Source organism: Genypterus blacodes, unplaced genomic scaffold, assembly GCF_046128005.1.
Source record: "Genypterus blacodes isolate CSIRO-AG114 ecotype Tasmania unplaced genomic scaffold, CSIRO-AGI_Gbla_v1 ptg000060l_1, whole genome shotgun sequence".
Taxonomy (NCBI): Eukaryota; Metazoa; Chordata; class Actinopteri; order Ophidiiformes; family Ophidiidae; genus Genypterus; species Genypterus blacodes.
The window spans coordinates 104,191-128,112 of NW_027466872.1; the positions used below are offsets into that span (position 1 = coordinate 104,191).

At 44.6% G+C, this 23,922-nt stretch overlaps 2 protein-coding genes and 2 long non-coding RNA genes across 10 annotated transcripts in view; 2 read left to right on the forward strand and 2 right to left on the reverse strand.

Moving 5' to 3' along the window:
- The window catches only part of LOC143003346 (uncharacterized), a 75,191-nt gene that overhangs the window by 27,334 nt on the left and 23,935 nt on the right, over nt 1-23,922 (forward strand). Inside the window, exons 8-9 of the mRNA XM_076153949.1 lie at nt 10,341-10,384; nt 19,314-19,445. Of these exons, the coding sequence (XP_076010064.1) occupies nt 10,341-10,384; nt 19,314-19,445 (176 nt within the window). The remainder of the gene's footprint in view (nt 1-10,340; nt 10,385-19,313; nt 19,446-23,922) is intronic.
- Nucleotides 1,314-22,180, forward strand: LOC143003350 (tumor necrosis factor receptor superfamily member 14-like). Of its 7 annotated transcripts, none has more exons than XM_076153958.1 (11): nt 1,324-1,433; nt 2,261-2,311; nt 2,376-2,725; nt 2,957-3,050; nt 3,339-3,452; nt 4,018-4,173; nt 4,522-4,609; nt 4,686-4,864; nt 4,950-4,993; nt 5,101-5,134; nt 5,666-6,261. In XM_076153958.1, the coding sequence occupies exons 3-11, from the start codon at nt 2,684-2,686 to the stop codon at nt 5,731-5,733; spliced, it is 819 nt and encodes a 272-aa protein (XP_076010073.1). In that variant the 5' UTR covers nt 1,324-1,433; nt 2,261-2,311; nt 2,376-2,683; the 3' UTR covers nt 5,734-6,261. The 7 variants fall into 7 exon arrangements, with proteins under 7 accessions (XP_076010071.1, XP_076010072.1, XP_076010073.1 ...); XM_076153959.1 differs by having other exon boundaries at nt 4,953-4,993; XM_076153960.1 differs by having other exon boundaries at nt 1,325-1,433; nt 5,602-6,261.
- Nucleotides 2,524-2,847, reverse strand: LOC143003355 (uncharacterized). The gene is made up of 2 exons (XR_012963853.1): nt 2,755-2,847; nt 2,524-2,669 (listed from the first exon to the last, which is right to left on the reverse strand). It is a non-coding gene; the product is annotated as an uncharacterized LOC143003355 (long non-coding RNA).
- LOC143003354 (uncharacterized) lies at nt 6,066-11,554 on the reverse strand. Its single transcript, XR_012963852.1, has 3 exons — nt 11,468-11,554; nt 6,212-6,287; nt 6,066-6,097 (listed from the first exon to the last, which is right to left on the reverse strand). It is a non-coding gene; the product is annotated as an uncharacterized LOC143003354 (long non-coding RNA).

Below are 23,922 nucleotides of genomic sequence, written 5' to 3' on the forward strand. Positions count from 1 at the left end.
TACTCCAACAAACAGCTGTCAAAGGCTTTGTTGATTCAATTTCAATAGCTGACACGTGTATGGCACACTTGTAATCATCGTTGCTGGCGTGTTTTCTGTCTGACTAGTGATGGGTCATGCGCACAAGCATCGGCTCTGGGAGCCGGCTCTTTGTAGTGAATCAGAAGAGCCGGCTCGCAATCGAGTGAGAGCCGGCTCCCAGTTTTTTTCCACTCGCTGCTTAGGTTTCACTTTCAGTGCTCAGTCCCAGCTCTGGTTACGACAGAGCTTTGTTATTATTGGCCAGCATGGCGACCAGCATGCGGCATTCACGTGAGAATTGATAAAAAATAATAATAATAATAATAATGATAATAACTTAAGGATGTGTAAACAGAGAGGGGGGCGGGGCAGACACACCACTTGACTCTAGAGATGGGCGCTACCGGGTATTTGGTATCGATCCGATACCAAGTAACTACAGGGCCAGTAGAAGTGTGAAGTGTGTGCGTGTGCGTGTGCGTGTGTGTGTGTGTGCGGGCCAGGCTGAGCGTACCTGCAAGTGACAGGGCAACATCAAAAGATGAGGACGAAGGGGGAGCAAGGTGTGTTGCTCCGCAAAGTGTGATGCGCCGCAAAGTGTGTGTGTGTGTGTCGAGGGGAGCGCGCTGAGTGGGCGGGCCAGGCTAAACGTACCTGCATGCTTGAGCCAAGTGACAGGGCAACATCAAAAGATCTGCCCAATATCTGCCCAAAACAGGGCAGATACTCACGGAGAGGCGAAATCGTATCAGCCCATCCAAGCTGAGGCATCTGATCTTCCTGAATGCCAACCTGCCCTGAGGACTAATGCTGTTTGCTGGAGTTTGGTTCTGGTTTTGGTTCTGTTCTGTGGATTTGTTATAAATCTTTCGTTCATTTGTCCAATACAAAAGTTTAATTGAGGACATTATTAATGTTAACTTGAGTTGAGTTTGAGTTCTGTGGATTTGTTTGAAGTTTATTGTTAAATAATAAAATAAATGCACAGAATTAGGCAATTATAAGGTCTCTCATAAAAACACTGAAAGCAAAAGGCTTTTCAACACATAAACATTGATCTTTTTGCAAAGTTAAGGTAAGCTATAGGCTACAAAAGATCCTAAATAAAGAGCCGATCGGGAGTCGAAAGAGCCGGCTCTTCTTTGGGAGCCGAGTCAAAAGAGCCAGCTCTCGGAAAAGAGCCGAACTTCCCATCACTATTTTCTGCTACTACAAGTGCGCTTCGCGACACCCGCCAAAACACCGCCAAAACACCCGCCAAAACATCTCGACCAATCACGTGCGGCTTTAACAAGGTAAAAGAAACTGGGCTCACTCAGAGTTGAAAGTTCTGTGTTGTTTGGATCATACAAGTCACTTTGAGAAAGCCTGGCTGCATTGATTCTCAGTGTGACCATAAAGAAACAACAAAGGTGAGTTTATTAACTACTTCTTTACTACTTCTACTGAGGAAATCCTCAGGATTGAGAGGAAACTGTCAGATGTGTTGTTCATCTTCATCAGCTGTTCATACCGATATGTGCTGCCGAACATAGACAACATCTGAGCAGCTTGGGTACGGAGATGGGGCATTGTGTCTGGGATATAACGAGGAAACTGTGCAACGCCAACAGTCATACTTTAGCTTGAGCGTGTCACTGCACTGAAGCTCAATCAGCTCCATTTGGAGGTTGGTTGGTGCGCTTTCACACTGTAAAGGGATCACACTAGCAGCATCATTCTGTCTTGTATTAAGTTACATCAAAAATTTAAGCGGTTCTCGGACCGGAGCCCGATCCCATCGTTCACCTTCGCTAACGACATAACGCCCTGCTCTGAGCCGGTAAGTCCCGTGAAAAGTCGCGCTAGTCTTTGGTGAGGCGGCGCTTTTCACAGACGCGTTCCCACCGCGGATGAGACACGCACACACTTGTCATTCACATTCGTTAACATTTTTAAACTCCTCATGAAAATAGTATAGTCGTTGCCCTTTATCGGGGCTGTTTTCGGGGCGGTCAGCGTCAAACCCGGCGTGCGACTGCTAGCCTGCTACCGAATGTCACGTGACGAAACATGCCATCAGCGTCATTTGTTGGAGGGTGTGTGTGTGTGTGTGTGTGTGTGTGTGTGTGTGTGTGTGTGTGCACACCATCAATTATTTCTAATGGAACCTAAAATCATTACTTTGTCATATTTGATACAGTGTGTGTTGGTGCTGCTGTGTGACGTTGACTCACCTGGATGTCTTCTGTTTCTGCAGGTGTCTTCTGATGTGGATCTTCCTCAAACTCTCAGTGAGAAGACGTCTGGAGTTTGAAAGCTGTTTTTTTTTATTTTTTATTTACAGTCATTTAGCTAGATGCTTTTATCCAAAGCGACTTCCAACACACACAATTGAAATTTATCTTGCACCCTCTCAAATCACACACACACACACACACACACACACACAAACACATGCATTACAGAGGGGGTGCAGGTCAGCCATTTACGGCGCCCATAGAGCAGTTGGGGGTTTGGTGCCTTGCTCAGGGGTACCTCGGTAGTGCCCTGTAGGCAAACTGGCAACTCACCAGCTACCACTCCACTTACTTGGTCCATACGGGACTCGAACCGGCTTCCAGTTCCCTAGCTGAATCCCTATGGACTGAGCTACTGCCGCCCCCTAACTTATTCTCATGAAATGTCTTCAAGGACAAAACTGTGGACGTCTGCACTTCTACTGGTAAGAAGAAGAAGAGAAACTAAATGAGCCTCTGGTTCCTGAGAGAGCGGGTCAATCCCACAATGCAACACTCCCTCACTTCAGCTCCTCCTTTGATCAGACAGAAACATCACATCTGACTTTATTCTCATCATTGTTATTCTGCTGTCTCAGTGCAGAGACCTCAGCTTTCCTCAGAACTACCCCAGGTTTAGACTCTGTCTCTGTCTCTGTCTCTGTCTCTGTCTCCAGGTGATCTTCCTGAATGTTCTCCCTGCTCATACGCTGACATGTCCTGATGAAGAGTACAGCACAGGGACTGAATGCTGCCCTAAGTGTTTTCCAGGTAAGATGGATCATTGTTTACATACTTCCTCTCTTCTTATTTACTCCAGACTCCACCTTTTTATCCCCACACTGTCTAACCCTCTCCATACTGACCTCAGGGTCCTTTCCTTTCTCCTGGTGTCTCACCGTCTCCTCACCCTCCTCACCCTCCTGTCTCCTGCCCCGTAAAGAAGCCTTACTGTCTGCAGATTCACCCCTGACCCCTTTTTCATGAGACTCTGTAAATGATCTATCTATCTAGAACTCTTAATACAGGTTTTCAGTTCAGATTTTGTTTTTTCTACAGGAAATTGGGTCCTTCAGGACTGTACAGAGTTCAAACCAACTATCTGCCCGACCTGCAGGGAGCCGAGCTTCTGGGATGTGCCGATGTGCTCAACATGTAGAACATGTGATGAAGGTAGAGTCCTGTCACATTCAATATTTTCTTCAACCATCTTCTCTTGAAAACAAACAAATGTAACAAAGATTTTGCGATGCATTATTCCACAAGTAGCCACCTTTTGACTGATAATCTCTGTTTTACAATCCAACATATTGCAACAAAACGCAGGTCAGTTTGCGCTGCGCTGGTGAGCCGTACGTCAGCTGGCAAAGAGCAGCGTACGGCTCATGGGATAGGAACTGCTGCAACGCGCTCTGCGATGCTTTCACTTTTTTCGGCTGCAGCTCGGTCTCCGGTTACGTGCATGCTTCCACCGCGCAGCTATCTTTCGTCATTATGACGCGTCGGTGCACGGTTATGCACACCGACATATTTACATAGTCTGGTAGTCGGTTTACGTCGACGTGTCACCTCACCCCCAAACCCAGCTCAGGTCACACTGTCAAACTACAGCTCACCCAGTGGACACATCCTGACATAACCAAGATGGGATCTGGAGGTCCAGACATAAGCTGGCCTGGTAACCCAGGGATACCTGAGATGCTTTGATGGTTCATGTGTGACCTCACTGTGTTGACAGGTTCTGGTTTGAAGGTGAAGAAGTCATGTACAAACAAGTCAAATACAGTTTGTGAACCTGAGGATGGATTCTACTGCATCGCCCCTAAAGGTCCACACTGTGAGACGGCACAGAGACACAGAGGCTGCAGACCAGGACAACACATCAGACACAAGGGTTAGTGACTGACTTTAATGAGCTGGTGTGACTGTGAGTGTTGCTGTAGAACTCCATGAGAACTCTAAAAGAGTTATGACTTTCATATTCATTGAGATGAGCAATAGAAACAAACCTGTGCAGCTGAGTTAGTTGGGGTTTTCTCAGTATTACTCAGTCGTGTCAGTTTCCAAATTGTTCCACAAGCCAGAACTCTGATGTTTGAGCCTGTAGGTCCACTGAAAATCCGTGAAAAGGGCCGATGATATGAAATATGCTCTTTTGCAACGAGCTGAAGCAGACAGACTGAGCAAACTAACAGGTTCTTGTTCTAAATGATTGTAAGAATGATTGATGTCCTTTGTACAGGAACAGCACAGACAGACACAAACTGCTCTGACTGCACTGGAGGAACCTTTTCAGATGGATCATTGACTTCCTGTCAGGAACACACAAGGTAAGTGACTGCACGCACGCACGCACGCACGCACGCACAGTATAACAGTTCTCATACATTTCCTCTGTTCCTCCAGATGTGAATCAAAGAACCTTCAGGAGAAAACTCCAGGAAATTCCTCAGCTGATGCTGAATGTGAAGAACAAAGCAGTACAAACACAGCACTCACTGTCAGCTTGGTTTTGGTCTCTGTTGTTGGGGCCATACTGGGGCTTGGAATTTATTTTATAGTTAAAAAGTTTCACAAACCAAAAGGTACGATTAGCATTAGAAAGCTAAATGTTTCATGTAAATGTTTCTTCCTCATGTCTTTGTTGCTGACTCGTGTGTTTATGCACAGGAGCAGTAGAAGAAGAAGAGGCTGGAAAGAGAGAGAGTACTGTGGTATGTTTATATAACCTTGAGTCTGATCTGTAGAACAGTATCTTTGTAATGATGACTCATGTTGATTCATGGAAGTCACTGATGGATCATTCTGTTTTATGCTCCAGGTCCTGATGGATGATCCTGAGGAAACATCTCCAGGTGAGACAGCATTGATCCCTTTACAGTGTGAATGTGCATCCACTTCACACAAACAGGGACTTTGACTCTGTGTTGGATTACCACACGTAATTTGAAATTCTTCTTACATATCTCACACACACACACACACACACACACACACACACACACACACACACACACACACACCCTTTTCCACACTTGGTCCATACGGGGACTCGAATCCGTGACCCCTCCAGTTCCCAAGCAGAGTCCCCTATGGACTGAGCTCCTGCTGTATAGATCTATCATTATTTATATATGTATATATATTTTGTAATATATTTACACTTACATACACACACACACATATATATATATTGGCTTTGATTAAATCCACAGTTTGTTGCAGACGCTCTACTTTCTCTTCCAGCTAAAACATGACTTAGTTAAATCAGCACAGTGAGCGCTTCTCTGATCTCTGCTTTTGTCTCAACATGAAAACGGAGGAGGAAGAACGCAGCAGGAGAATTTGTAGGCTGTAGGCTGAGGTGGAGGGAGCAGAAGGTGCAGCTTGGTCCTCAGAGATAGACCGACCCCAGGGTCCATCATCACCAAGCTGCACAGTATTATACACATAAAGAAGAAGACGCAGCGGTACGAGCTGCCAGATCTGCTGAAGAAACGGCAGATGAAGAGCAGCAGCATCAGTTCCATCTGCTTCAGCTGGAGGTACAGGCCTGCACCTCTGACCCACCTCTGAATGTGGTCTTGATTCAGCAACCCAGATACCCAGCGGGCAGGAACCAAATGAGCCACGGACCCACCGGGACAGTGGGTCTGTAAAAATGAGTAGAGAATAAATGTTCCTTTTGATTTCCTGTGAACTGGAAGCACAGATGTTATAATGCTGCTGATGTCCAACTGTAGATTGGGCCTTCAGACACATTCAAGCTAGAAGTGCCTATGGTCCTGGGGGATACTGATGATGCTGCAATATTCCTCCTGCCTATATGCCAGAAACCTACAGACGTCTTTCTCAGCCTTGAGGTAGAACCAGATGAGAGCCCAGAAGAACTTATATGTACTTCTTTACTTTAATATTCTGTTCTATTCTACTACAACAGGGGTCGGTAAACCGCGGCTCTTCAGCCCCTCTTCATCAGCTCTCTGTAGATTTGGAAAAAAAACCCGTCTCAGACAGGGGGGGGGGCTCTGAGACACTGTACTGTTCCCACTTTATATTTATATACTTTATATTTCTAATTCTATATTCCTTATTTAATACATTATGTAAAATTTTAAGATTTATAAAAGAAAGATAGATTTAAGATACTTTATTTGTCAGGTCACATGCAATTTACAATGTTTTATTAAATGCAACTTGCACTTTGTCTTGCACGCCCTCTTACACATCACACACACACACACACACACACACACACACACAAGAGCTTTTCAGAGGGGGTGCAGCAGGGCAGCCATTCAATCTCTTCTTTATTGTGTAGTCTTTGTATTGTTTGACCTGTACCACCTCAATGCAAATAAAGTATTGTACTGTTTGTCATCTTCAGTGTGTGCGCGCGTGCGTGCGTGCGTGCGTGCGGTGCAGAGCAGACTGGGTCACCGGTCTGTCAAAGGTCAAACTAGATTTCTGTGTCCGGATGGGTTAGTTTGTATCTTAGGTCTTTGTTTACTGCAGATATCTGCTGTTCCACGGTTTGTCCAGCTGGTGGCGGTAACGCGCCACTGATTTTCCAGAAAGCAGAAGAAGAAGAAGAATCGGAAGAAGAAGTCGTTTTAAACAACTAAATGGAAAGTCCCCGGAAATGAACCTTAACTCCGAGTAGTTCTGATGGCAGAGTCTGCTTTTAAGGTAATACTGTGTTTTTGGTCCAACATGTCGGAGTGAGGCGAACACCGCGAGAAAGAGGAGCAGGGGGAGAAGGAGGAGAACGAGGAGGAGGAGGGAGAGGAAAGAAGAGTAGGAGGAGGCAGCGCCATGTTGAGAGCATTAGCCGTTTATTGTGTGAGCTCGTGACATTAGTTTCGTTTATATTTCAAAGAGGAATAAACTATTCAATCTGAAACGTAGTGATGTGTCTTTTCGGCTTCGAAGCGAGTGTCGAGTAATCCAGGAACATTTTGAAGAAGTGCTTATTGAGGCTCTCAGTTTGTGGACTTTGGACTTTATCGCGCGTTTGTAGGCGAGGACCCACAATGTCACTGTGGACGCATCGGTGGCGGCCCAAACATACCTGAGTGAACCAAACATTGTAAAATTGGAGAACCCCCTAGAGCAGGGGTGGCGACTGGCAAACCTGCGGCTTTTGCGGGCTGACGTGCGGCTCGGCTCGAGGGCTCACTGATATTTCTCTGGGTGCACAGAAGTCTCAGTTCACTTCTCCTCTAACCTCCCGCTTCTTCTCCTTTAATGTGGTTCATTTTCATTATTTGTACACATTAAGTCACCAACGTTTAGATGAGGTGGAATAAACTTCACTTCTGTTTTTTGTTGTAATAAACAGGTGAGCCCCGCCCACAGCACTTCCTCCTCTGTTAGTGCAGAGTTTTGCGTCATGTAACAGTTTAAAATTACATGGAGTCAAGTTAAATGACGCATCTTTGGATTAAAGAGTCGAATTGATATAAAAACCCCGCGACCGCAGAAGCTGGAGGCGCTGCTCTACACTCTGGAAGGTATCGATCATCCTATCTATACACATCTGTCTGTGATCAGTGTTAAAGGCGTCTGCTAAATGACCGTAATGTAATGTCTGTCTCTCTGTCTGGAGCGTCCCCGTGTATGTGTGCTGCTCTGTGATGTGTGTGTGTGTGTGTGTGTGTGCTGCTCTGATGTCTTCTGTTTCTGCAGGTGTCTTCTGATGTGGATCTTCATGTTTTGCCTCAAACTCTCAACAAGATGACATGTTAACTCCTTGAAATGTCAAGAAGAAAACTGTGGGCGGCTGCACACCTACTTGTAAGAAGAGGAGAAACTTAACCAGTGTGAAGGGGGAACTCAAACTAAACAGGAAGTTGTGGTCAAGATCTCCTGACTCGCTCCTCCTGGCTCCTCAGGCGCTTTTAGAAGAAGAAGAGACTTTATTTGGTCAAATCACATGTGAACGCCTCATCTGAAATTTATCACACACACACACACACACACACACACACAGACACACACGTATGACCGAGGGGTCAGTGCAGGGCAGCTGTGAGCCCCCTGGAGCCCCCCCGCCCCTTCCCCAGAGGAATAGAGACCACTGAGTGAAAACGCTCTGTATTTAGTTCCTGCAACAACAAAAATAAAGGAAGTTGTGTATCAGAGCAGTGAGGTTCAGTTTTTACAGGAAATAGAAGTGAAAGGTCCACATCTCCTTTGACTCTGACATGAGCTGAATCCTGTTAGGGTTCATGTCTGGAGCTTCATCCCATGTTAGCCTCAGTCACAGTCTGCTGGTGCTCAGTTTAGAGGCTCAGTACTGCAGAACGCGAGGAAGACCACAGTGTGACCTTATACAAAGATGAAGATGAACTCAGAGACCTTGGCTTTCTTCAGAACGACCCCAGGTTTAGACTCTGTCTCTGTCTCTGTCTCCAGGTGATCTTCCTGAGTGTTCTCCCTGCTCGTACGCTGACCTGTCGGGATGAAGAGTACAGCACAGGGACTGAATGCTGCCCTAAGTGTCACACAGGTAACAGGATTTAAATACCTCATCTCATTCAACCCTCCGTACAGACAAACCTGTCACTTCCTGTCTATGACTTCAGCTCAATCTTCAGACTGTCTGGGCCAAGACGAGAAAAGTCTTTTGTCCTTTGTCGTTCTTCATTTTGCTGCGATTGGTTGTCAGAGTTGAGTGGCATCTCATGAGTAAACCATGAAGGGGGAGACTTTGTGTTGTGCTGTTGTTTTCTCTGATTTTGCTCCAAATCTCCTTTTCTTAAAGAGTTCCCATTCAGATGTAGTTTTTCATTTCCAAAGGTAACAGAGTCATTAAGCACTGCACAGAGTACAAGAGCACGTCGTGTCAGGCCTGCAGGGAGGGGAGCTACATGGACGTGCCTAATGGACGCCAAGAGTGCACTCAATGTACAACCTGTGATAAAGGTAGGTTTCATGTTGGACATGGACTCGCCATAACTAGAGGTCCAGATGGCCTGGTAACCCAGGGATACCTGAGATGCTTTGATGGTTCATGTGTGACCTCACTGTGTTGACAGGTTCTGGTTTGAAGGTGAAGAAGTCGTGTACAAACAAGTCAAATACAGTTTGTGAACCTGAGGATGGATTCTACTGCATCGCCCCTAAAGGTCCACACTGTGAGACGGCACAGAGACACAGAGGCTGCAGACCAGGACAACACATCAGACACAAGGGTTAGTGACTGACTTTAATGAGCTGGTGTGACTGTGAGTGTTGCTGTAGAACTCCATGAGAACTCTAAAAGAGTTATGACTTTCATATTCATTGAGATGAGCAATAGAAACAAACCTGTGCAGCTGAGTTAGTTGGGGTTTTCTCAGTATTACTCAGTCGTGTCAGTTTCCAAATTGTTCTACAAGCCAGAACTCTGATGTTTGAGCCTGTAGGTCCACTGAAAATCCACGAAAAGGGCCGATGATATGAAATATGCACTTTTGCAACGAGCTGAAGCAGACAGACTGAGCAAACTAACAGGTTCTTGTTCTAAATGATTGTCAGAATGATTGATGTCCTTTGTACAGGAACAGCACAGACAGACACAAACTGCTCTGACTGCACTGGAGGAACCTTTTCAGATGGATCATTGACTTCCTGTCAGGAACACACAAAGTAAGAAACTACAAGCAGACGCATGCACGCACGCACGCACGCACGCACGCACGCACGCACGCACGCACGCACACACCCACACACACACACACACACACACACGCACACACACGCACACACAGTATAACAGTTCTCATACATTTCCTCTGTTCCTCCAGATGTGAATCAAAGAACCTTCAGGAGAAAACTCCAGGAACCTCCTCAGCTGATGCTGAATGTGAAGAACCAAGCAGTACAAACACAGCACCCACTGTCAGCTTGGGTTTGGTCTCTGTTGTTGTTGTTGTTGTGGCCATAATACTGGGGCTTGGAATTTTTTTTTAAAAAGTTCCACAAACCAAAAGGTACGATTAGCATTAGAAAGCTAAATGTTTCATGTAAATGTTTCTTCCTCATGTTTTTGTTGCTGACTCGTGTGTTTATGCACAGGAGCAGTAGAAGAAGAAGAGGCTGGAGAGACAGAGTGTACTGTGGTATGTTTATATAACCTTGAGTCTGATCTGTAGAACAGTATCTTTGTAATGATGACTCATGTTGATTCATGGAAGTCACTGATGGATCATTCTGTTTTATTCTCCAGGTCCTGATGGATGATCCTGAGGAAACATCTCCAGGTGAGACAGCATTGATCCCTTTACAGTGTGAATGTGCATCCACTTCACACAAACAGGGACTTTGACTCTGTGTTGGATTACCACACGTAATTTGAAATTCTTCTTACATATCACACACACACACACACACACCCACCCACCCCCTTTTCCACACTTGGTCCATACGGGGACTCGAATCCGTGACCCCTCCAGTTCCCAAGCAGAGTCCCCTATGGACTGAGCTCCTGCTGTATAGATCTATCATTATTTATATATGTATATATATTTTGTAATATATTTACACTTACATACACACACACACACACACACATATATGTATTGGCTTTGATTAAATCCACAGTTTGTTGCAGACGCTCTACTTTCTCTTCCAGCTAAAACATGACTTAGTTAAATCAGCACAGTGAGCGCTTCTCTGATCTCTGCTTTTGTCTCAACATGAAAAAGGAGGAGGAAGAACGCAGCAGGAGTATTTGTAGGCTGTAGGCTGAGGTGGAGGGAGCAGAAGGTGCAGCTTGGTCCTCAGAGATAGACCGACCCCAGGGTCCATCATCACCAAGCTGCACAGTATTATTCACATAAAGAAGAAGACGCAGCGGTACGAGCTGCCAGATCTGCTGAAGAAACGGCAGATGAAGAGCAGCAGCATCAGTTCCATCTGCTTCAGCTGGAGGTACAGGCCTGCACCTCTGACCCACCTCTGAATGTGGTCTACATTTCAGCAACCCAGATACCCAGCGGGCAGGAACCAAATGAGCCACGGACCCACCGGTACAGTGGGTCTGTAAAAATGAGTGGAAAACAAATGTTCCTTTTGATTTCCTGTGAACTGGAAGCACAGATGTTATAATGCTGCTGATGTCCAACTGTAGATTGGGCCTTCAGACACATTCAAGCTAGAAGTGCCTATGGTCCTGGGGGATACTGATGATGCTGAGACTGAACTGTCTCAGCAGAATATTTGCACTGTTGATGCTCAGGACAATACTATGTTTACTCTGCTGAGACTCTGAGACACTGTACTGTTCCCACTTTATATTTATATACTTCTATATTTGTAATTCTATATTCCTTATTTAATACATTATGTAAAGATAATTTTAAGATTCATAAAAGAAAGATAGATTAAGATTTAAGATACTTTATTTGTCAGGTCACATGCAATTTACAATGTTTATCAAATGCAACTTGCACTTTGTCTTTGACTTTTACTGCAGATATCTGCTGTTCCACGGTTTGTCCAGCTGGTGGCGGTAACGCGCCACTGATTTTCCAGAAAGCAGAAGAAGAAGAATCGGAAGAAGAAGTCGTTTTAAACAACTAAATGGAAAGTTCCCGGAAATGAACCTTAACTCCGAGTAGTTCTGATGGCAGAGTCTGCTTTTAAGGTAATACTGTGTTATTGGTCCAACATGTCGGAGTGAAGCGAACACCGCGAGAAAGAGGAGCAGGGGGAGAAGGAGGAGGAGGAGGGAGAGGAGGGAGAGGAAAAAGAAGAGTAGGAGGAGGCAGCGCCATGTTGAGAGCATTTAACCGGTTTATAACCGAATTGATATAAAAACCCCGCGACTGCAGAAGCTGGAGGCGCTGCTCTACACTCTGGAAGGTATCGATCATCCTATCTATACACATCTGTCTGTGATCAGTGTTAAAGGCGTCTGCTAAATGACCGTAATGTAATGTCTGTCTCTCAGTCTGGAGCGTCCCCGTGTATGTGTGCTGCTCTGTGATGTGTGTGTGTGTGTGTGTGTGTGCTGCTCTGTGATGTGTGTGTGTGTGCTGCTCTGATGTCTTCTGTTTCTGCAGGTGTCTTCTGATGTGGATCTTCATGTTTTGCCTCAAACTCTCAACAAGATGACATGTTAACTCCTAGAAATGTCTTCAAGGAGAAAACTGTGGGCGGCTGCACACCTACTGGTAAGAAGAAGAAGAAGAAGAGGGGAAACTTAACCAGTGTGAAGGGGGAGCTCAAACTCAACAGGAAGTTGTGGTCAAGATCTCCTGACTCGCTCCTCCTGGCTCCTCAGGCGCTTTTAGAAGAAGAAGAGACTTCATTTGGTCAAATTTATCTCTCTCTCACACACACACACACACAAACACACACACACACACACACACACACACACACACACACACACACACACACGTATGACCGAGGGGTGAGCCCCCCCGCCCCTTCCCCAGAGGAATAGAGACCACTGAGTGAAAACGCTCTGTATTTAGTTCCTGCAACAACAAAAATAAAGGAAGTTGTGTATCAGAGCAGTGAGGTTCAGTTTTTACAGGAAATAGAAGTGAAAGGTCCACATCTCCTTTGACTCTGACATGAGCTGAATCCTGTTAGGGTTCATGTCTGGAGCTTCATCCCATGTTAGCCTCAGTCACAGTCTGCTGGTGCTCAGTTTAGAGGCTCAGCACTGCAGAACGTGAGGAAGACCACAGTGTGACCTTATACAAAGATGAAGATCAACTCAGAGACTTTGGCTTTCCTCTGAACGACCCCAGGTTTAGACTCTGTCTCTGTCTCTGTCTCCAGGTGATCTTACTGAGTGTTCTCCCGGCTCGCACGCTGACATGTCGGGATGAAGAGTACAGCACAGGGACTGAATGCTGCCCTCAGTGTCCCCAAGGTAAGATGGATCATTGTTTATCATTGTTAACATATTCTGTCTCAATGTATTTACTCCAGGATGGAGAGCAGCCACTCTGATCTCTTAAAGGTATAATCTGTGATTCTGTCACCCCAGCCTCTCCTCACCCTCCTGTCTCCCCCCTAAAGTAGCCTGTCTGTCTGCAGATTCACCCCTAACCCCTTTTTCATGAGACTCTGTAGATGAAGAGATCTAAACCTTTAACTCTTCATAAAGATTTTCATTTCAGATGTAGTTTTTCTTTTCCAAAGGTCAGAGAGTCATTAGGCACTGCACAGAGTACAAGAGCACGTTGTGTCAGGCCTGCAGGGAGGGGAGCTACATGGACGTGCCTAATGGACAGGAAGACTGCATTCAATGTACAACCTGTGATGAAGGTAGGTTTCATGTTGGACATGAAAACTAGAGGTCCAGACATAAGCTGGCCTGGTAACCCAGGGATACCTGAGATGCTTTGATGGTTCATGTGTGACCTCACTGTGTTGACAGGTTCTGGTTTGAAGGTGAAGAAGTCATGTACAACCAAGTCAAATACAGTTTGTGAACCTGAGGATGGATTCTACTGCATCGCCCCTAAAGGTCCACACTGTGAGACGGCACAGAGACACAGAGGCTGCAGACCAGGACAACACATCAGACACAAGGGTTAGTGACTGACTTTAATGAGCTGGTGTGACTGTGAGTGTTGCTGTAGAACTCCATGAGAACTCTAAAAGAGTTATTACTTTCATATTCATTGAGATGAGCAATAGAAACAAACCTGTGCAGCTGAGTTAGTTGGGGTTTTCTCAGTATTACTCAGTCGTGTCAGTTTCCAAATTGTTCTACAAGCCAGAACTCTGATGTTTGAGCCTGTAGGTCCACTGAAAATCCATGAAAAGGGCCGATGATATGAAATATGCACTTTTGCAACGAGCTGTTTGTAAGAATGATTGATGTCCTTTGTACAGGAACAGCACAGACAGACACAAACTGCTCTGACTGCACTGGAGGAACCTTTTCAGATGGATCATTAACTTCCTGTCAGGAACACACAAAGTAAGTAACTACAAGCAGACACACACACACACACACACACACACACACACACACACACACACGCAGTATAAAAGTTCTCAAACATTTCCTCTGTTCCTCCAGATGTGAATCAAAGAACCTTCAGGAGAAAACTCCAGGAACCTCCTCAGCTGATGCTGAATGTAAAGAACAAAGCAGTACAAACACAGCATCCACTGTCAGCTTGGTTTTGGTCCCTGTTGTTTTTTGGTCCATAATGCTGTTGCTTGGAATTTATTTTGTAGTTGAAAAGTCTCACAAACAAAAAGGTACGATTAGCATTAGAAAGCTAAATGTTTCATGTAAATGTTTCTGCCTCATGTCTTTGTTGCTGACTCGTGTGTTTATACACAGGAGCAGTAGAAGAAGAAGAGGCTGGAGAGACAGAGAGTACTGAGGTATGTTTATATAACCTTGAGTCTGATCTGTAGAACAGTATCTTTGTAATGATGACTCATGTTGATTCATGGAGGTCACTGATGGATCATTCTGTTTTATGCTCCAGGTTGAGATGCTCCCCCTGAGCGTGTGTGTGTGTGTGTGTGTGTGTGTGTGTGTGTGTGTGTGTGTGTGTGTGTGTGTGTGTGTGTGTGTGTGTGTGTGTGTGTGTGTGTGAAAAACAAAACACCTGAGGAACTTAAATCAGATGTAGTTGTAATAAATCCAGGTTTATCTCTCACTTACACCATCATTTAACCAGGGAATTGTTTCAACACGTTGATTCCTACTGGCTCTGTCTGTGAGGGAGCAGCTTCATAAGCATCACACCGGGAGAGCAGGTGGGAGTTTTATTCTCCCAGAATGTTTAAAGACACATGGGTCACAAAGGTCACAGACAGATAACTGTATGTAGAGTCAACAGAGCAGCTCCAGAGCCTAAACATAGAGCAATCTAACATCACTCAGCTCCTCTGATCTCTGGTTTTGTCTCAACATGAAGAAGACGGCAAAAGGAGGAAGAGCTCGGTCCTCGACCCCAGGGTCCATCATCACCAAGCTGGACAGTATTCTTCACATAGAGAAGAAGAAGGAGCAGCAGCAGGGACGAGCTGCAGCATCAGCTCAAGACAAACAAACAAACTGACAATATCAGTGGCCTCCCATAAGCAGATCATCTGAGGCCTGTTCAGGAGCCACAGCTTCAACCTTCACCTGCACTGTCCTGGACATTAGACAGAGAATAGGCAGGCAGTGGCTCAGTGGTAGAGCTTCCGCTTGGAAACCGGAGGGTTGCTGGTTCGAGTCCCTGCCGTGGTGCCCCTGAGCAAGGCACCGAACCCTCAATTGCTCCCCTCTCTGTAACTTACTGGGTGGTAATGTAATGTAAGTCGCTTTGGATAAAAGCGTCTGCTAAATGCTCGTAATGCAATGCAATGCAATAGCAGCAGCATGTAAATGGAAAATGGCAGTCAGTTTATATTCAAGTAGGTGTGACTGTAAAGTGTTAACTACTTCCTGTCAATGTCCTGTAGCCGATCTTCCTCCTGACAAAAAAGGCGGGGCCATATGATGAAGTCATGTACCGCCTGTTTGAAGGGAGAGGAATGACTTCTCTTCCTTTTGATTTCCTTTGAACTGGAAGCATAGATGTTATAATGCTGCAGGCAGGAGATGAAGGCAGGAGGATGATGAGCTACAGGACACTGACAGGAAGGCTGTTCACTCTTCACACAATTTATGTTTATTTTATCATTATATTTATGTAATATTTATTTTATCTTTTTATCTTTTTAACTTTTTAACTTTTACTTGTGCAGTCAATCTAGAAAGGTTAAGTGGACCAAGACAGGGTTTGTATGTTTGGTGGGCGTGACCAGCTGAGAGGACTCGTCTCAGTCCGGACCACATAAGCCTAGAGTCTAGACAGAGTCCACTCAGAGAGACCCAAGACCCTAGACCGCTAGTTGTGTACCATGAGCACTTCAGCTGTCTTTATGTTCTACATTGTTCTGATTGTTTGTTAGTTAGCTGCTGTCCTGGTTGTTCATGCTTCATGCTTTGATGTTTACATTCAAACATTCATTCTTTAGCCTTAACAGACCTCTGCATTATGACCCCATTTAGAGGTCGTGACCCCCTTATTAATATCACAATAAGATTCACTTACAAAGGCTGTAAATACACGTACAACCAACTCAAACAACAAACAACTTCACTGATTGACTCATCCCAGTGACCTGTACTATAAAGGAAGCTCAGCAGACTTCACCATCGAGCTTCATCAGAATCACAACTGCTAATCAATACGTTTGTTTGTGCATGATTGGATGATCACATGAGGATACGTATTCCATTCTGGAGGGGCTTCTGTCTTATGGCATTATTGTTTGTAGTGTGATTTTTTTTTTTTTTTTTTTTAAATCTGTACAGTGCCTTGGTAACCTTTGTTCTGCTGGTTTCTCAAACACAAATTGTCTTCAGTGTCATTATACTTGTTATTGCACTGAATTCAATTCAATTTCAGTATGTTTAGTATGACCTATGTTTTACTGTGCACATGACAGATAAACTGAACTTGTATCTCATTGACTTAATAGCACCTGTTAGCATTTTCTCATCATTGTTTTAGTTGCAATCCCTGCAGCAAAGCAAGTTAAAAGTGTCCATAAATGTCTGCCTTCCATCATGAATCTGTAGCTGTAGCTGGTTGTTGCCTCCTCCACAACTTCCCAATGTATACTGTGGCTTCCAAGGAGAGTAAACAAGTAAAGGCAACTGGTCTACAAGAGGCGGGGTGCGCTTCGAAATTTGCGCTGCGATTGAACGCAACACTTTTGTTGAGGGGCGGTTCGCGCTTCGAAATTTGCGATCTGCCGGTCTGTTGGACAGTTTTCGGATCATCGGCTCGCGGACCAATCAGGTGAAGTTGGATTATTTCCCACGGCACACTAGTGTGTATGTTTCAACACCGGTTGAAAAACACTGCTCTATGGACTGAGCTTCTGCCACCCCTAGACTTCAGCTTTAAGACACTAGACTTTAGTACTTCATGATTCAATCACTGCTTTATTGTGGGTTCTTTGCATTATTTGACCTGTACCAGCTCAATGCAAACAAACTACTGTACCGTCTGTCATCTTTACAGGGTCACCGCTCTGTCAAAGGACAAACTAGATTTCCCCGCTTCGCCTTTTGTTTTATTCTTGTTTCGTTTCGGTTTGGGCGCTACGGAAGACAAACACATGTTGATGGTGTGTTTACGGACACACTGCTCAGTTAATCCCTGCAGGAGAACAAGGCATGGCTAGTGGGCAGGTTCGGCACCAACGAGCCTCTGAGTCCACTGCAGACAAACTTCTGATCTCTAAAAGGGCGCCGCGGAAGAAAAAGTTTGGGGACCACTGGGTTAGTTTGTATTTGTTATCGTGTACTGCAGATATCTGCGGTTCCATGGTTTGTCCAGCTGGTGGCGGTAATGCGCCACTGATTTACCAGTTGAAGTCCACCGAAAGATGAAGAAGGAAACAAGCTCATTGGAAAGTTTCCGCTGAGTTTGTTTACTACTTCAACTTTCGCTTCCTGGTGATGGGAATTCTTTCGGTTCTTTTGGCCGGCTCCTGTCGTTCACTTCAAAGAGCCAGCTCTTAGAGCCGGATCGTTCTCGGCCGACCCATCACTGGTGGAAACTCCCCGAAAATGGAACTTTAACTCCGAGAAGTTCTCGTGGCGGAGTCTGCTTTTTAAGGTAAGATCGTGTTGTTGGTCCAACATGTCGGAGTGAGGCGAACACAGCGAGGAAGAGGAGAAGGGGGGAGAGGAAGAGCGGGAGGAGGCAGCGGCATGTTGAGACAGTTGACCGTTTATTATATATACCGTGTGTGTGATTAGCTTCGTTTCTTACTTCATAGAAGAAGAAACTTTATTGGGTCAAATCATACATGCGAACACGGCATCAGGGGTCAGCCGCCCAACTTTTTTTTGACGCTTTTTTAGCCGCTCTCTCTCTGCGCCATTGCTGATATGACAGAAACTAAACGTTATCTCCTCTAACCTCCCGCTTCTTCTCCTTTAATGTGGTTCACATTCAGTATTTGTACACATTAAGTCACCAACGTTTAAATGATGTAAAATGAAACAAAACACCAGGACTTCACTTTCATTACATTACATTACGTTCATTCAGCAGACGCTTTTATCTAAAGTGACTTACATTACATTACCACCCATTACAGAGGGGGAGCAATTGAGGGTTCGGTGCCTTGCTCAGGGGCACCTCGGCAGGGACTCAAACCGGCGACTCTCCGGTTCCCAAGCGGAAGCTCTACCCACTGAGCTACTGCCTCCCTTCATGGTTTCGTGGTGTAATGAACACGTGAGCCACGCCTACAGCACTTCCTCCTCTGTTAGTGCAGAGTTTAATGTAACAGTTTAGATCTACGCGGAGTCAAGTTAAAGGATGCATCTTTGGATTAAAGAGTCGATTTGATATAAAAACCCCGCGACCGCAGAAGCTGGAGGCGCTGCTCTACACTCTGGAAGGTATCGATCTCTGCTCCATCCTATCGATACATATCTGTCTATGATCGGTGTCAAATGATCCTGTAAGAACACACGCACACGGGCAGCAAGAAAGTCCGGTTTCTCACACACACTCTGGTCTCACTCTCTGGTCTCACACACTCTGCTCTCACACACACTCTGCTGACTGAGTGGTGAAGCTGTGACATTGTGCTCTGGTCTGATATGTTTACACTCACATGACTGTGTAGCTCCTGTTTCTGCTGGGACGCGTCTGTCTGTCACTCTGGAGCGTCCCTGCTGCAGGTAGAGCGTCCCTGCTGCAGGTAGAGCGTCCCTGCAGCAGGTAGAGCAGATGTCCAGATGCTTTAAACGTTCATGAGATGTTGTTCTTTCTGTTTTCTGTACTTTCTACAGTGAACGTTGTGATCTTCAGCAGCAGGTTTGCACTTCCTGTGTGTGTGTTCTGTAGCTTACAGAGCTGTACTGATGGTGAGTATCTGTGTGTGTTATTATGACATCAGCCGTGTGTGTGTGTGTGTGTGTGTGTGTGTGTGTGTGTGTGTGTGTGTGTGTGTGTGTGTGTGTGTGTGTGTGTGCTGCTCTGATGTCTTCTGTTTCTGCAGGTGTCTTCTGATGTGGATCTTCATGTTTTGCCTCAAACTCTCAATAAGAAGACGTCTGGAGTTTTAAAGCTGTTAACATGTTCTCATGAAATGTCTTCAAGGAGAGAACTGTGGAGGTCTGCACACCTGCTGGTAAGAAGAAGAAAAAGAGAAACTAAATGAGCCTCTGGTTCCTGAGAGAGCGGGTCAATCCCACAATGCAACACTCCCTCACTTCAGCTCCTCCTTTGATCAGACAGAAACGACCCCAGGTTTAGACTCTGTCTCTGTCTCTGTCTCCAGGTGATCTTCCTGAATGTTCTCCCTGCTCATACGCTGACATGTCCTGATGAAGAGTACAGCAGAGGGACTGAATGCTGCCCTAAGTGTTTTCCAGGTAAGATGGATCATTGTTTACATACTTCCTCTCTTCTTATTTACTCCAGGCTCCACCTTTTTATCCCCACACTGTCTAACCCTCTCCATACTGACCTCAGGGTCCTTTCCTTTCCCCTGGTGTCTCACCGTCTCCTCACCCTCCTCACCCTCCTGTCTCCTGCCCCCTAAAGAAGCCTTACTGTCTGTCTCCTTACTCTGATTCACCCCTGACCCCTTTTTCATGAGACTCTGTAAATGAATAGATTTAAATCTTTAACCTTTAATAAACATTTTCATTCAGGACATTGGGTCCTTCAGGACTGCACGGAGTTCAAACCGTCTATCTGCCCGACCTGCAGGGAGCTGATGTTCTTGGATGTGCCGATGTGCGCAAAATGTAGAACATGTGATGAAGGTAGATTTCTGTCACATGGTTCCCTAGATGGACACACACACACAGTTTGTTCCACAAACAGTGATGAGCTCCACAGATGGACATGGACTCATTGCTGATACCAGGGATACCTGAGATGCTTTGATGGTTCATGTGTGACCTCACTGTGTTGACAGGTTCTGGTTTGAAGGTGAAGAAGTCGTGTACAAACAAGTCAAATACAGTTTGTGAACCTGAGGATGGATTCTACTGCATCGCCCCTAAAGGTCCACACTGTGAGACGGCACAGAGACACAGAGGCTGCAGACCAGGACAACACATCAGACACAAGGGTTAGTGACTGACTGACTGACTGACTGACTGACTGACTGACTGGGTTCATACAGGCTCTAGTGTCTGCACTGGGGTCAGCTGATCTCAGGTGGACTTGGTCAACCATGTGACCCCTGACCTGCAGAGAGTAAGAATGATTGATGTCCTTTGTACAGGAACAGCACAGACAGACACACACTGCTCTGACTGCACTGGAGGAACCTTTTCAAATTGATCATTGACTTCCTGTCAGGAACACACAAGGTAAGTGACTACAAGCAGCCATGATCTCACACACACACACACACACACACACACACACACACACACACACACACACACTTTTTCAGCCGCCGAGCGACGCGTAACTTTTAGCGATAGGCCAACTTTTCTTTTTTCAATGCCATGCAATCTACCCACATTACTTTGGCGATCGACCGGTCGATCGACGTATTGGGCACCCCTGTTCTCAAACATTTCCTCTGTTCCTCCAGATGTGAATCAAAGAACCTTCAGCTGAAAACTCCAGGAGCCTCCTCAGCTGATGCTGAATGTGAAGAACAAAGTGCAGACACTGTCGTCTTGGTTTTGGGCTTCATAATACTGGGGCTTGGACTTGTTTTTGACCTGTGCAGGTTTCTCAGACACAAAGGTACGATTAGCATTTAGAAAGTAAAAGCTAAATGCTTCAAGTAAATGTTTCTGCCTCATGTCTTTGTTGCTGACTCCCTGCAGTTCCCAAGCAGAGTCTCCTATGGACTGAGCTCCTGCTGTATAAATATCTATCATTATTTATATGTGTATATATATATTGTAATATATATATATATATATATATATATATATATATATATATATATATATATATATATATGTATATATATATATATATATATATATACATATATATATATATGTATGTATATGTATATATTGGCTTTGATTAAATCCACAGTTTGTTGCAGATGCTCTACTTTTTCTTCCAGCTGCTTTGCTTAAACTGTTCTAAAACATCACTCAGTTATACAACACAGTGAGCGCTCCTCTGATCTCTGCTTTTGTCTCAACATGAAGAAGACAGCAAAAGGAGGACGAACACAGCAGGAGTATCTGAACAAGTTGAGGCTGAAGTGGAGGGAGCAGAAGGTGCAGCTAGGTCCTCAGACCTCAGTCCTCCAACCCCAGGGTCCATCATCACCAAGTTGGACAGTATTATTAACATAAAGAAGAAGGAGCAGCGGTACGAGCTGCCAGATCTGCCTGTGTGTGTGTGTGTGTGTGTGTGTGTGTGTGTGTGTGTGTGTGTGTGTGTGTGTGTGTGTGTGTGTGTGTGTGTGTGTGTGTGTGTGTGTGTGTGTGTGTGTGTGTGTGTGTGTGTGTGTGTGTGTGTGTGTGTGTGTGTGTGTGTGTGTGTGTGTGTGTGTGTGTGTGCGCGCGCGCGCGCCTGCCCCATATAGGAGAGTTGTTCTAGTACCAATTTGTACAAAGTGGCTGTGACTGACAAAGGTCAAATTAAATAATATTTGCGGAAATAATATATATGTAATGAATACAATGATGCGAATGATTAACTTTCTTCGGGCATCTTCTTTCCTGCAAAAAATGTTCTCGGATCTTCACTGGTTGTGTTTCCTTTCATTCGGACCCTGGCTACTTTTAATTCATGACCCCTGTCATAGACCATTAGATGAGGGTGCCGACTCGGCCGAGTGTGCAACGGCGTACTTGCCGGTGTCGGCAAAAAAATAAAAAAATAATAATTATAATAATTATTTGTTTTGGGAATGCCATGCGATCGACCGGTCGATCGCGATCGACGTATTGGGCACCCTTGGTTTAGATGATGTGAAATAAAACAAAACACCAGTAGGCTGTGGTGTGAAGCCAAAAAGAGGCCTAGAAATGAGTTTTCGTTCCACCACCTCAGAACTACTTGCTCTTTGTGGTTTTCTAATCTTAAATATGTCCTAAACCATGGGTCAAAAGTTCTCCGTGTGAATCCTACCCGGTTTTGAGAAATCAAAGACAGAAAATGAAGTTTTGAGGGAAAAACGTCAAAACTTGGCCATGGAGCACTTTTCACACCCTCATAAAATTCTCATTTTTGGACTTACAAGCATGATTTTTTGGATTTCATCAGCCATTCAAACTTTCAGCAAATGTGCAAAGTATCATATATAATACTATATAATACTTTTCATTGTTCTGTTGTAAAAATATGTTAAAGTGAAAATGGTACTTTCTGTGATTACAGCATTCGTCACTTAGCACAAGTAATTCTTCAATTCTGTGTGTCCATGCAGGTGTAATGTATATTTAGACAGACCTTAAAATGGCATTTACCAAATATATAATGTATCCATATACAATAATATAGGCCAAATCTAAAACCAATTTTAATGCTTCAAAGAAAACATTAAGGACATTCTAATGAATTTCAAATACAACCTTTTATTTAACAGAAATGAATTAAGAATCGGCATCACTTTCATCGGTTTCACTGTCTGACAGGTCATCTATGCCATCTGAGGTCTGCAGAGACACTTCATCAAGGGTAGCAACACAGTTCTCACAGTTCATACATTTGCAGGAGAATGAACAAGACACTTTTGCTTTTAGACAAGAGCATTTACCCTGAGAACAACGAGACAAATGTAAAACCAAATCTGGAGCAGCAGCTAGAGTCATCCATTTCACAGACAATACTCCATCCAATAAGGTCCAGCCATGGCTCTCTGGCGAAGGAGCACAGATCTGTGGCTCAAGTGATCTCCGGTGAATAGCTGCTTGATAATTCACTCTAAGCTGTGCTGATACAGGGCATCTCAGGGCACTTCAGTTGTAGAGCCTCGGTCAAGAAGTCGAGTTTTTTCAGTAAACACCATCTCCATCAAGGTTTTTCCTTGGAGGTTTGTGAAAATTCAGCTGCAGATAATCTTGCTGCAGTCTTTTTTTCAGTAGATCCGCTCTGTGAAAATGTAAACAAAAGAATATTCAAAATACTGATATGAATCATATAAAATTAAATTGATTTCTTTTCACAATAATTGCATAGTAAATTACCTGTAACTTCCATGGCCATGGTTTTTTCGGATGAGTTTATTCAACAGAGCAGATAGTTTCGTCATCCTGAAAATTTCCTGCTTTCCAATTATCCGAGCCTGAATAATATTCTCACAAAATGCTGAGTATTCTTTGACGTATTCCCAGATTTTTGGCAACCTGTGTGAAGCAACAAAAAATGCACTATTAATCATTGTATAATAGTGAATTATTTTATTTCTACTTTACAGATCAATAAGCAACAGCAAAGTTTGTATTGTAAAATTTGAGCTCCACTGTCATCATCACAGGCAGTAAAATTTTGAAGCATTTTTCTCAGCACTTGTAATTCGTTTCGAGTCAATAAAACGTCTATAGCAAGTAGGATGGAAGCCAAGTTTGTAACTCTCCAGAAACAGTGACAGATCTGCAGGATTGACGTGGAATCATATTCTTGGATGAAACTTTCATTGTGTTTACAAATGAACTCCGCTAGTACGCGTT